General features: G+C 46.7%; 2 protein-coding genes across 4 annotated transcripts in view; both read right to left on the reverse strand.

Annotated features, from left to right (window-relative positions):
• LOC114604422 (uncharacterized) overlaps positions 1 to 2,088 on the reverse strand; it is a 38,734-nt gene extending 36,646 nt beyond the window's left edge. The window contains exon 1 of the mRNA XM_077933705.1: positions 958 to 2,088. Coding sequence (XP_077789831.1) covers positions 958 to 2,058 — 1,101 coding nt within the window. The 5' untranslated portion in view covers positions 2,059 to 2,088. The remainder of the gene's footprint in view (positions 1 to 957) is intronic.
• An 84-nt stretch (positions 2,089 to 2,172) lies between these two features.
• Positions 2,173 to 14,364, reverse strand: part of LOC114604421 (uncharacterized) — a 52,063-nt gene continuing 39,871 nt past the window's right edge. For 2 of the 3 annotated variants that reach the window (XM_028744508.2, XM_028744500.2), the window contains one exon: positions 12,094 to 13,040. In XM_028744508.2, the coding sequence (XP_028600341.2) occupies positions 12,466 to 13,040 (575 nt within the window). In that variant the 3' untranslated portion in view covers positions 12,094 to 12,465. Of the gene's footprint in view, positions 2,270 to 12,093; positions 13,041 to 14,364 lie in introns of those variants that run through there. The other variant, XM_028744512.2, reaches the window with a different exon arrangement.

The following is a 14,364-nucleotide window of genomic DNA, read 5'->3' on the forward strand; positions in this document are numbered from 1 at the left end:
ATTTATCTTCTTTAAGTTCTTAACCTAGCTCAAGGTTGTTACTTGAACTAGCCGGATGTTTAACTGAGAATCAATTACAGTTAGTCCATCATTTGAAAAATAAGACTTTAGATCCATCTGGCCCCAAAATGGCAACTAGACATTCCATTTTGGCAACTGACACCTTGGTTTAAGAAGCCATTTGTCACCTAGCTTATATATCTGAGTTTCTACAGCAGAGTAGAAACACACTCACCTGCCCTTCAATCCTGTGTATGAGTTTAACACTGGACCATGTTCAATACTGTGCAATGCATTTAATATTCAAACAGACAACAGCAGCTCAAAGTCAGATAAGACAGAGTCTTCTATCATTCGTATGTTACATTCTAACGCTATAGTGCTTTCCGCCCTGTGTAACGCCCTCCCATCAGATGTCAAAGCGATAAACATCTACCTGACATTCAGAAGACATCTGAAGGCAGCCCTGTTCAGGGAAGTTTTTAATATGTGACATTTTAGTGTATCTTTCATCTTTGTTGGTAGCCGCCCAGAGTGGCTGGGTAAACCCAGCCAGATGGGCGGGGTACAAATAATAAATTATTATTATTATTCTTTACCAATGTTTCTGACTGGACTGCAACCTTAATCCACTGTCCACTTTAAGCCCAACTTCCTTTGATCCCAGAAGCTACTAGAGCAAGTTTAATTATATACAGAGGAAGCAGTAGAGGGAACTGGGAATCCAAAGTCAATTGAGAACTTGTCTATCATACGGCAGCTTTTACAGGTGAAACCTGCAGAAATAGCCAGTCAGATTGTGCAAATCAGACACACGCAGTATTTATTCCCAAGCTTCTTGATTGTTGGACATCTTACAGGAATAAAATCTACAGATATCCAGAAGTCAATTAAACCCAGTACATAGAACACATTGTGTACAAATGTATGTAATTGGGGGGGGGGGGAGTGACTCACCTTCAACTGTTCACATTCTACATTACACAGAGAACACACATGTGGAAATATTCTTGGAGATGCAGCATAGTAATCGTTCATCATCGACGGAGTTGGCAATCTCTTCAGCTTCTGGACATCTGCCTGTGAAAAAACTGGAAGCCAAGAGGCTTTCACCACAACAACAGGTGACTCAATAGAATGCTGAGGTTTCTCATGGATTTTCTTCTGGCCACTGGCAGGTCCAGGTGGTATCTCGGCTCCTGCTGGAGGGAGGCCTAGCCCTGGCCCCTTTTTGGAAGCATCCATGGGGGGAAAGGACTGCGTACTTGATGTGCTTCTCTGGAATCCCATCTTTCGTAACACCTCTTCTACCGCCTTCATTTGACTACTGGTTACACCAGAGGGCGCCGAAGACACGAGAGTCGTCTGCTGTGTTGGAAATCCTTTCATGTTCCCCTCAGTTGATGCACCAGAATTATAGTCTTTGACCTCAAGAAGAGTTTCAGTATATTTATATTGGCTTTTATGCCCGTAGTCAATTACCTTGCACTTCACCATGCTACCACGACCATCGTCACTGTGAAACATTTCCTTTTCTCTGCTCTGAGAAGGTAAACTTGGTAACTGATGAGTCATTTTGCGCACTCGTATGTCCCTCAAAATTAAAGGCATGTTTTCTGGTGTCAGCTGATCATCCGGATACCGACTAAGTTCCTCCAAGTCTTCATTAGATAAGCCAAAGCTTGCTAAGACGCTCGAAGCACTATCGGTTGTATAACGGTTCTGGATACGTGTGGCTTGTTGTGCAAACTCTCCTGAAGTGATCTGGCTACTACTTACAAGCGGAAAGTGAGTAGCACATCCCTCTTCCCTCTGGTGCCGCTCTTGTCTAGGATCCATTCCATGTTGCGTGACCTGAACATTTGGCCTTGGGAATCTTGCCCTCATTTCTGGTTCCATGACCCTTTGAGGCATTCTGGGAGGAGCAGGCAGGTGTTGCCTTTGAAGACCATCCGGTCCTGGTCCCGGTCCTGGCCCCAGAAAAGGGCCACGCGGCATTGGACCAGGTGCATTAGGCCCCCTCGGCCTTGGAGGCATGTTTCCTCTAGGGTTAAACATGGCAATTTTCAGAAATGCTTCATTTAACAAAGCATAAGATGCTATAGAATGGGTTGAAGCTACCGAGTTCAACTGGTGAAAAGCCAACTGTGTCTTAATCTGAGCAAGCTGCAAAGGAGGAGGAGGAGGAGGGCCCAACAGAAGTGGGCTGGCAATGCCAAGGTTCAGAGAATTCACAAAAGGTGCAAAATTTTCCAAGAACACCACAAAGCTGAAAGTTAAACACACAAAAATTAGATTACATTTATTTTTAATCTACTTTCTAAAATGGTTCTACTGCCTGTAAGTAAATTGTTTGAAAAACACAACCGTTTCGTTTTTTTCTCACTAACATCTTGTTTTAGCAAAGGGGTTGGGGGTTTTACTCACTTGTCAACTGAAAGTCATTTCCTATGTGTTTCAACGCACCACAACTTTTGAATTTAAAAGGCTTTATATCCCACTCTAAACCAACCATGCAAACAAGCATTTTCAATTGAAAACCCATGTGATTTTAATGCATTCTAGCCACATATCAAGTGTAATTTAATTAAGCCGTTAGAAAAATAAGATAATAATTTACACTACAACGATATGCAGAGTTAAATTATTATTATTATTATTATTATTATTATTATTATTATTATTATTACTAGACAGCAAGTTCCATTCAATTCAATGTGACTTACTTCCAAGTAATTAGGTAAAGGATTGTCCTATAAAACAATGTATTTGACAATGAAGATGTGCTACAACCACTATTTATGTGACCTCATCAAGTAACAAAACTAGAGGATGTTTGAAACTTTGTGGCAAGAGCTACATAGAATTTGCCAACTAAATGGCTTCAACCATTTCAACACAGAAATTACTTGTGGGCAGGGGGAAATCACAGGAGAGTAACACGGAAAGGGCATTAACAGACCACCTGGTCCATCCCCCTGGCAGGACCCATATTAAGTAAGTTGTCAAACTGCCACCAGTCTCAGTAATCTCCTATATTAGTGACATATCAGTCTTTAGAAAATTCTTCTGAAGGTTTACCTACCACTGCTATCCAATATAATTTCATAGCCTTCCATCAGGAGATTCTAGCCTTGATATGTCCCAAAATCTTTTCTTTCTTAATTTATGATGAGTTAAAAAAAATATTTGGAATAATTTTTTTAAAAAGACCAGAGGCATTTCTGTTAAGTATTGTTGGCAGGGACATCCCAAATGCCTTTCAGGAGGTATTCTTATATGCAACGGCTGCAGCCCGGACTTTGGTGGCAAAGGGGTGGAAGGAAGAAAATGTCCCAACAATAACGGATTGGCATAACAAGCTACCAGAATTTGCTTAAATGGTGCAGTTGACAAATAGCCTGAGAGGCAATTCAAAACAAAAATTTATGGAAAAGTGGGATAGATATAAGATATATGTTCAAAAATACAGTAAAGGTTCGCTATCTACGCTAGCATTCAATTGACGTTGGAGAGAGACTGAGTTGAGAAATAAGACAAAGGGTACATATTGATATAGGAATGTACAGTATTAGATAAAATGTAAAGAAATATCCAATAATAAGACTACATTCATTTGTAAAAAAGGAATATACAACAGGATAGATAGGAAGTCCAAAGTGTTGGTACATATATGATTTTGTAATATTTTGTCCTTGTTTTTTCTTTCTTTAGGTATATAATATTTGTATACATGCAGAAAATTATATTATAATGAGCCTTGTAATGTAATATGATGTTTACCAATGTAACATAAGAACATTAATTAATAAATAAATCTCAAAAAAGGGGGGAAAACCTTTTCTTTCTTAGACCGGACGTGTTACACACCAGAGGTGTCAACTTGTGCCCAAGATCGAGGTGGCCCAGCGTGTGTGTGACATCGTGCGCTCAGAACGCATCATGCTCATGTGAGGTCATGCATGTGACACGCGTTACACATGCAAAGTCGCGTCGCCAGGAGGGGCCCAGTGGGAAGCCCAGCGCGGCTTCGATGGCTGGCAATTCCTCCTCTCTCTCGCTCAGGAGGAGCCTGCCACTGAAGCCGCACCCCATTTGGCTTCGCGCTTTGCCTCCTCCACCCCAACATTCAGGAGGCCTGGCCCCCTCCCAGCAGATTTCGAGGGAGCCAAAGACACCTCAGCCCCATAGAGTTGCTGCGCATGTTACGAGCATTTAATGTTTTCAAACAGGCATTAAACAGAAATGTGAAGGCCCATAAAAATCCATGAGAAAACAGTTTGCTTCACACAGAAAATTCTTCCAGCTTCCGCATCTAGTGAATTCCGCAAACTGATGAATCGGAAAATACACCAACACAATCGAGGAACAAACATGTAAAGATTGATAAACCCATTTCTATTTGTGCAAACTTAATAAATACTTCATGCATTTTATGCCTGTGTATAATGATGCACATCTGAAGAGGCCAAGTTTAACTGCATATGCAGAGTTACTGCCGGTACTTAATGACATTATTTTCTGCTGAGATTATCTGAGAATATGTGCAAGCTATCTTCTATCTTCAAATATCCACCATATTTGCAGCATCAGCCCCAGCTCAGAAACAAGACTTAACCCGAGGTACTATTTCTGGGTTAGCGGAGTCTGTAACCTGAAGCATATGTATCCCAAGGTACCATTGTACTCCATTCCCACACACAGCATAGAATCACAGAATTGTAGAGTTGGAAGGGACATTTGAGGGTCATCTAGTCCAACCCCCTGCAGTGCAGTAATCTCAATTAAAGAATCCCCGATAGGTGCCCAAGCAGCCTCTGCTTAAGAACCTCCCAGGAAGGAGAGTCCATTAGGAATTCCGTTCCACAGCGATTACCGCCAGAAAGTTCTTCCTGGTGTTAATTCAGAATCTCCTCTCTTGTAACTTGAATCAATTGTTTTGGGTCCTGCTCTCCAGAACAGCAAAAAGCAAGCTTGCTCCATTTTCCATGTGAAAGCCCTTTAGATATTGGAAGATGGCGATCAAATCCTATGAATTACTCTCTCCTTTGAAGCGGGCCAAATGCATTTTAAGACAAGATTTTGTTGTCTGAAAATATGCAGTTTGAGGACTTTTAAAGGCCATTTAAAGCATTAGGGCCATTTAAAGACATACAAAACAATCAAATCAAAGATGCATTTCTGCACCCAGAGGGCTATCGTCACTGAGAAGAGCATACAGGTCTTTTTGTTGCTTGTGAATGACCTCTTGCCTCTTTTATCTAGCAATGTCTATTTTCAACTTTTAAGACCAGAAGAGGCACAGCATCATTTAGCACAGTTCCAGGGAAAGAAGGGAACTCATTTTCTGCCTTTCGCTGCTGCCTTTAAAAGCCTGTTGCTAGCTTTTAGTTGCCGCAAGGCCACCACTTCCACCTACTGAACTATGAATAGCATGAATGGTATTAGGCAGGTACCTTCACTGTATCCCTTTGGGTGCTTGCTTTTGTTGTGGCATTCTCTCACAATCAAGCGGTGTATACAATTTGTGAAATGAACCAATGAAATGAAGTGTGGGAAATTGCAGTCAAATATAACTAACACGTTTAAGACTAGATAACGCACGAAAGGGTTGAGACCACAGTATTCCAAGACTCAGTTGGTCACCTGGAAGGAAGTTAATTTTCCTCCTTTGTTCATTCTCTTTCACCGTGTGAACTCACCGAGATAGGACATGGTCAGACTGCACATGCAGAAATGTCTTTCTTTATTCTGTAAACCCAAATTTTCTACCTGTGTTCTATCCCACTACGGCACTGGAAATCTGGGAAGGTCTCTGTATGAATGTAACACCTTTAGGGAAAGGAACACAGGTGCTCAAGGCAAAACCAAGTTACCGCAAGGATCAAATGTTGACCAATTCTAAAGAAGTTCAATTCAGGAAGTTACCATACATTGAAAAGGAAGGTCCTGAGACCCATTTCCACCAGCGAATGAGGTTTTGATCTGGGGAGTGCAAACCACACGCCAAGAACTGAAACATTCAGTTACACCCTAGAAGCCACAGGAAATTTCTTCACAGATTTTATGGGCTCTTAACTTAGCTTGGCAGATTTTGCAAGACTGTACTATGAAGATAGTAAATTATATGGAGTCAAGAGAGCTGATCCATCTGGTGCAGTATTGCCTATAATAACTAGCAATGGCTTGCCAGGGCTGTCTTCCTGCCCTATCTTGAAATACCAGGGATATACAAGGCAGATGCTCTATTCCTAAGCTATGGCCTTTCTGTACAGTATAATATGCTAAAGAGTAAACGGAGTACTAGGAGCACCAGACCCATGTTGATAACCAAAGCCGGTCCTGTTCTGGCCATATGTTGAGCCCCCCCAAAAAAACCATTGTGTTGTTACTGGTTATTCTTGATTCCCACGAATAATATTCGTCCCTTCCCCCCTCACGGCTTCCCCTCACGCATTGGGGGGAGGGGGGCCCTGGCGGCCGAGCGGCGGAGCCTGAGGGGCCTGAGAGGCGGCTTCGCGGGCGCCGAGGCCTCCCTCCCCTTCCTCCTCCCCCCACCGCTTCACCTCCGCCGGCGCCGCGCTGGGCCTCGGGTCCCGCCTGCGCGGAGGGAGAGAGACGCTGAAGCCAAGGCCGCGGGCGCCGCGCTCTTCCTCCTCCCGCCTCGCCCCCGACGCCGCTCTGAGGGGAAGAAGCGGCACGGAGGGCGCCGCCGCGCTGCGCATGCGCGCCCGGGTGGTTCCCGGATGGGGAGGAGGGAGCATTCCAGCCAGCCAATCCGCTGGCGGGGAGGGGGGGTATTTAAACTGAGGCGGCAGCCGAAGAACTTCCTTTCGGCTCGCGGCCTCCGCTAAAGGAGGTTTAAAAGAACCTCTGGCCCCGCTGTGTCGCTGCAGCCTCTGAGGAGAGGGAGCGCCTGACCAGAGAGAGCGGGCCCAGAAAGTACCGTACTTTTATTAGATTCCCCCTTGTATAAGACTCCCCCAATTTTGGGGGACTAAAAATTGAGGGGGGGGGGAGGAGATTCCTCGCCGCGGTCTCTGAGGGGTCTTTGCAGCCCCCGCTTTGAGCAGAGCTGTCCACTTTTCCCTTTACTTGCGAGGAATCCTATTCATAATAAGGGCATTTCCCTTTTAAAAAAGGGAAACGTGGGCAGCTATGGCTTGGAGCCTCTCGCCCTTCTTTTCTTCCTTCCCCCCTCCTAGACTAGCCGCCTGAGAAACAGTTTTTATCCAAATGCGATTTGGGTTTTAAACGCAGTGTAAGGTAGTCTCTGTGGGAATATATTGTATTTAATTATGGGGTATCAGAGTTTTGGGGGGTTAACCAGGCTGGGATAGCAGGCTTGTTGGTTTCTGAATGTCTGATGTAGATTTTTTCCATTTCGTTGTTCTGTATGGGACAATGACAATTTACCTAATGTCATCCGCTCTTCCTCAGTAGCATGTGGAACGCCTTCCGACCTGAGGGGCTCAAATCTTCCAGCGTCATAACTTTTATATGCCTGTTGTTTTTGTCCATGGAGTTTTCTTGTTGAAACAATAGGTTTATTAACGTAGATTATTTTTTTTTGAAAGGATAGGAAGTCAAGTTTATGTACAAAATTATTGTAGGAAGACTTATATTCTTTTGTTGGATTTTTGCTTTGACAAAACTGATTTATGTAAAATAAGGAAGATACGTCTTTGATTTATAGATGTAATTATGGGTAATAAAGCATTTTTTTTAAAAAAAAAAATGACCCCAGATTCATTGAAAAAAATATGGTAACCATACCCAAGGGTCATCTAGAGTGTTTCCCAACCTTGGGCCTCCAGCTGTTTTTGAACTACAATTCCCATCATCCCTGACCACTGGTCTTGCTAGCTAGGGATGATGGGAGTTGTAGTCCAAAAACAGCTGGAGGCCCAAGGTTGGGAAACACTGGTCTAGACCAACCCCTGGCCTTGCAGGAATGTCGACATCACCATAAAGACCCTCATGGTGCCTCACCACAGGGTGGGGGTGAGTGCAGAAGGTGGAGAAACAGCAGCTGAGGGCTAAGCCCAGGAAGCCCTCCTGCATTGAGCAGAGACAGCCCCCCAGTGCTCTTTGGCTGCAGCTTCTCCCCCTTCCTGACCTCCATGCACCAGCTGAGGCTCCCTCTGCAAGCCATCCCACCCCCCAAGGCCAAGAAGAGAAGAGGAGCCAGTGTGGTGTAGTGGTTAAGAGCAGTGGACTCGTAATCTGGTGAACCGGGTTCGCGTCTCCGCTCCTCCACATGCAGCTGCTGGGTGACCTTGGGCTAGTCACACTTTGAAGTCTTTCAGCCCCACTCACCTCACAGAGTGTTTGTTGTGGGGGAGGAAGGAAAAGGAGATTGTTAGCCGCTTTGAGACTCCTTTGGGTAGTGATAAAGCGGGATATCAAATCCAAATCCTCCTCCTCCTCCTTCTTCTTCTTCCTCTTTCAGGTGACATGGTGCTTCACCAAGCGAAATGAAACCCACCCACCTTCAAAAATCACAACATACTAATTCCATCCCCACTTTAAAAAAAAATTGCAAAGGAAAGAGAGTCCTGTAATACTCCCAGGAAAGTCCCTAGTGGGAAGGGGTCTCAGCTGTCCCAGCTCATCCTCTCTTCCCAAGCGACAGTGATGAAGAGGGGGAATCTGATAACCCTGACATTCCTAAGCTGTTCAGAGAACCACATGTCGCCGATAGACAGTTGAAACTACACAATAGTACCCAGGCTATACACGGACATTTGCCTAATGCTCCTAAAACTTAGGATTCAACTGGTGCCCAGATACTTACCCTTACACAGGAGGACCAACTTTCCCTACTACACCCCTGGCAAAACAGGACAAATGAGGTCCCTGATTATGAAGTTGACTCTTCGCTGGCCAGTGATCCCCACTTTGCAGCACATGCCTCCTTAATACTCCCAAAGGCACAGAAGGAATTAATAGCCTCTCAACCATCCCATGAGGGAAAGAGGGACTGACAACCAACAGGCCACCCTCTTTACCTGGAATGTAGCTGGATGGGCTGCATCCATCAGGGATACTTGTCCCACTTACTTTTTATCTCAACATCACACCTTTTGATTCAGGAGACCTGGACCAGGGATGATATATCACTAAAGGGACATCTTTCTTTTATAAGGGAGGCCAACACTGGGCTTGGGATCACCATTGCTGAGGAGCGAAGCAGGTATGGCGTTGGGGGCAGATACAATAGGCGAAGGAGCTTGAGATGCGGAGATGCTCGAACCCCTTCCAATCTGCGCCTCATCCCGAGGGACGAGGGTAGGGTGAGCAGGGATTACCCACCTCTGTCACTGGTGTTGTCCAATGCCAGGTCTATAGGCAATAAAACCGCTACCCTACGAGACTTTTTCACCTTGCAGGGGGTTGACCTGGCTTGTGTGACAGAGACCTGGGTGCACGAAGGTGAAACAGTTGCCTTCCATGAGATGGCACCCCTTGGGTTTTTCCATCCTTCACCAGTCGCGGACTGTGGGTCAAGGGGGAGGGGTAGCATTGTTAGTTTGGGAGGATTGCTCTTTCAGGGCTCTGCCAGCACCATCGATGTCCGGAATTGAATGTGTTGGCCTGGTGTGGGGCACCAAGGAGACCTTGGCTGTCTGGCTGGTGTACCGACCACATAGCGCACTGGCAGCCACCCTGTCAGGCCTGTTGGAGGTGGTAGCAGACTGGGCCTTGGAGTTCCTAACCTATTGGTTTTGGGAGACTTCAACGTCACATGCTCGCGACAGAGGCTCAAGAACATCTTATAGGACACTTAGGAAAGCCTATGAGATGGCAGTGAAAGCTGCTAAGAAGTCCTACTTCTCAGCTTCCATTGCATCCGCTAGCTCTCGCCTGGCACAACTTTTTAGAATAATTAGGTCGTTAACGTCCCCAGAGGGACAGCCAAATTTAAATATGAATTCGACTCATAGCTGTGAGGCATTTGCGAGCCTTTTTGCAGTGTCTTGCTGCTCCGCCGTGACCTCCCTGCTAATTTGGATACAATAACAGAACTGGAGACCCCTCGACTGTCCTCTGGTCCAGTATTGGACCACTTCGATAGGATACCCCCAGCCAATGTGGACAGACTCCTCCTAGCTGGAAGGCCCACCACTTGCCTCCTTGACCCGTGCCCGTCCTGACTGATTAGAGCGTGTCCAGATGAGGTGCGGATCCCCCTGAGTTATCATCAATTTGTCCCTTGGCTTGGGGACATTCCCAGGGGAGTTGAAGGAGGCAGTGGTGCGTCCGCTCTTAAACAAAAAACATCAGATCCTTTAGATCTATCCAATTGCTGCCCGGTTTTGAACCTTTTGTACCCGAGCAAGGTAATTCAGAGAGCGGTTGCTGAACAGCTTAGTAGGTTTCTGGATGAAACATCGGCTTTGGATCCATTTCAGTCTGGCTTCCTTCCTGGTTATGGGACTGAGACTGCTGTGGTCGCCCTAACAGACGACCTCCGTAGACAGCTGGATCGAGGTGTGTCGGGACTGCTGATTCTTTTAGATTTGTCAGTAGCCTTCGACATGGTCGACCACGAACTTTTGGACCACCGCCTTGCCGACGTAGAGATTCAGGGCACAGTCTTACAATGGCTGCACTCTTTCCTTTCAGGTCGGGGACAGAGGGTGGCGCTAGGGGAGCTGTCGCGGCACCCCTTGGTGTGTGGAGTGCCGCAGGGCGCAATCCTCTCTCTGATGCTTTTTAACATTTTTATGCACCCCCTTGTCCAGAATTTTGGGCTGGGTTGTCATCAATATGCTAATGACACCCAGCTTTATCTGTTGATGGACGGCCATCCTGACTCAGCCCCGGACACAATGACCAGATGCTTGGAAGCTGGGGCTGCGTGGGAGCCGGTTGAAGTTAAATCATTCAAAGACAGAGGTTCTCCGGCTGGGTCGGGATGACATGGGGTTGGGGGGCCAACTCCCATCTCTTGCGGGGGCTCAATTAGTGCCAGCGCCTTCCATCAGGAGTTTGGCTTTAACCTTCGACTCCCCTCTCTCTCTATGGAGGTTGCAGCTACAGCAAAGGCGGCATTTTTCCACCTTCGCCTTACTAAGCAGCTGGTTCCTTACCTTTCTCGCCCTGATCTAGCCACAGTAATCCAAGCAACGGTCTACTCCAGGCTCGATTATTGTAACTTGCTCTACACAGGGCTGCCCTTGAAGCTGACCCAGAAACTCCAGCAGGTGCAGAATGCCACTGCAAGGCTCCTTACGGGGTCCTTGCCACAGGACCACATTCATCCAGAACTATACCAGCTGCACTGGCCCCGCTGGAGTACAGGGTCAGGTTTAAGATGCTGGGTTTAACCTTTAAAGCCCTATACGTGCTAGAACCCTCGTACTTACAGGACTGCCTCTCCTGGTATGCCCTGCAGAGGACCTTACAGTCCACAAATAATAGTATCTTGGAGGTCCCAGGTCTCAAAGAGGTTAAACTGGTCTCAGCCAGGGCCAAGGCCTTTGCGGCTTTGGCCCCATTCTGGTGGAACGCTCTATCGCAGGAGACCAGGGCCCTGCAGGACTTGACATCCTTCTACAGGGCCTGCAAGATGGAGCTGTTCTGCATGGCCTTCAGTCCGGGCCCAATTTGACCTCCCTCCATGGAACCCTGTAAGTTACCTCTTTGGCCCTTTTATTGGCTCATGTGGGATCAACACGGATAGCTGGCCCTGATGAATACTTGAGGTTCCCAACCCCTATGGTTGTAATTCATGGGCAGTTACTTAATTTTATCCTGATTCTAATTTTTAAACTGTATTTTAATCAATTGTTTAATTGTGTTTTAATGTATTTGATATTTGATGTTAGCTGCCCTGAGCCCGGTCTTGGCCGGGCAGGGCGGGGTATAGATAACAATTTACTTCCTTACTACTTACAGGTAGTGGTGGGAGCAGCAGGTTGAAGTGGCCTTCCCCACGGGCAAAAGGAACCCCAGGATGACCCCACAGCTTGGGGGCTACTGCCTACCATGGTCTTGGATTCAAACAGAAATCAAGCCTGGTCTCACTGCGTGTCGAGACCCCGGGCCCTTAAGCCCCCTTAGATAATAAAAAAACAGACACAAATATTTAGGTTAATGGGATAAAATGGGCCATAACTTTATTGGTTACACATGTGAGCGGTTTGGCTTAAGCATTGGGCGAAACCAGACTATATCCTGACTCCTGCATGTCTGCAAGGAGCCTCCTAAGAATAAACCACTGGTAGCGGGAGCCCTATGATATACATCAAATCGTGGCACCCCCAGGATCCCCGAAGGGGTTGTGGCATGGCCCTAGCCCATGCCCAGGCTTTGGACAGGCACCACACACCCGGATCCCTTTAACAGGATACCCTTAACAAGGAGGGGCAGGCGGAGGCTACAATCTCCCCTCCCATAAACAAGACTTACCCAATGCCTAACCGCCACTCAAGCCCCAAAGGATCGCTGCCAACACCCTCACACCTGCAACCAATCCTTAATGCCCTTGACGAGATCAGCCAGCCAAACATCACTTCCCAAATCGGAAAGGTGAACGCCGTCATTATGAAACAAGTCCTCCTGCTTGTAAGTAATGTTGGGGTGTCGTATCACCCGTCCATTCAAGAGCTGCACCTCATATGCCACCCTACGATTAATAGCTTTCCTGGCCTTGTCGATTCTGTGCGGACGGGAGCAATCTCGCCAATGCCGCCTCACCAGCATTTCAGACCAGATTAAGGTCATTTCTGGGAACAAAACAGCCAGTTTAGCAAAGTCCTCTCTCATGCTTATGTTTAGGCCATTGCCGTTCCTTTGACCCAGGTCGTTCTCTCCAAGTTGAACAATCAGAGCGTTGGGGGGGCCATGCAAGGCAGCTTTGGCCATCACGATTGGCATAAGCTCCTCCCATTTCAAGTCACACCTTGTTACCCAGGAGACACTGACATTTTCAGGAAGCCCTAGGCAGCTACCCAAGCCAGTATTGATGGCACGCACATGGGCCCAGTGGATAATACAGTGTCCTACGATCCATATGTTTATCACGGGGCAACCTGAAAATAAAGGAGTGCAGAGCATGATTACCATGGGTTCTTGCAGATATACCTTCTATATGCATCAGATCTCCAGCATCCCATATCCTTGATTCTGTTGGTTGGCACACCCCAATGGGCAGACATCATGGCAGCACCAATCCTAAAGGAATGCACAGCAAGATCCACAGCCGGGAGACCACAGGCCTGGAGAGCTTTCCGCATCACGCGGGTAAACTGGTGTCGAGCCAGGCGAGAGCGATCTTGGTGAATAAGGAAGGGGCCCGGACCAGGACGCCTGAAGCAGGGGTATCTCCTGGCATCCTTTACGGGACACGGGCCCTTGTGCTCTGATGCCGAGAGTCTGATAAGGGCTCCTTTCCCTGATTTTAGATTGTTGGGTGCATATTACCAATTCTAAGACAAATTGATGTCCTCTAACAGTAACCCCCTGGAGGAAATGCCTGGCTCACCCTCATTGACAACTTCGCCCACTCTGAGGGCCCCAAATAATGCTATGACATATCCTGCCAAGACAGGCGAGACTTGTATTTTAACCAGCAAATGACTGTTAAATCCCTACAGATATGGCAAAGGAGGTCAAAAGTGATCGTTTTCCTACTCTCTGTGTTTGGTGGTTGAAGTCTACCCCAAAATTCATCGCCCTACATACCATAAATGCTGCGCAGGGATCAACAGAAAATACATTTGCTGAAGAAGGCAAGAGCAGCAGATTGGATGGATAATGTTTTAGCCATGCAACCTAGCCTCCAGAGGTGCACAAGGCAATACGTGATCCTCCGTAGGAGGCTGGCAAGGTCTGAGTTAGATTTTGTGCGGAAAGCAATAAAAACGGACCACGCCTTTTTGTAGGATCTAAGCATGGATGGTGCAAGAGGCAGATACTCCCTGCATCACGTCAAGCTTCCAAAAAATGCTCTGGTAACTGCTGGGGCTCGGGCGCTAAAAATGGAAAACTATCCATCTGGAACTGAGATAATGCGTCAGCCATGTTGTTATTAACCGCCGGGATAAAGTTGGTGGGGAAAACAATGTTCAAACCCAAACACAACAGGACAAAGGAGCAGAGTACTGAGATACTCTAGCAGTCCTGTGCCTAGTGCGTGGGGGAGAAGCACCAGAAGCTTGCTTCTTGTTGGCAGGCATAGCAAACGATAAAAGACAGCTGCGTATACACAAGATTGCAAATCACTGAGGTCAATAATGTCTACACTGGCAGGCAGCCCGCCTGAATCAAATATTGTCCTGGCAGCAGCACCAATCAATATTGCCTGCAATAATGGGCAGCATGAACCAGGGAGCGCGGCTTAATATCAATAAAGTC

Source organism: Podarcis muralis, chromosome 9 (assembly GCF_964188315.1).
Source record: "Podarcis muralis chromosome 9, rPodMur119.hap1.1, whole genome shotgun sequence".
NCBI lineage: Eukaryota > Metazoa > Chordata > Lepidosauria > Squamata > Lacertidae > Podarcis > Podarcis muralis.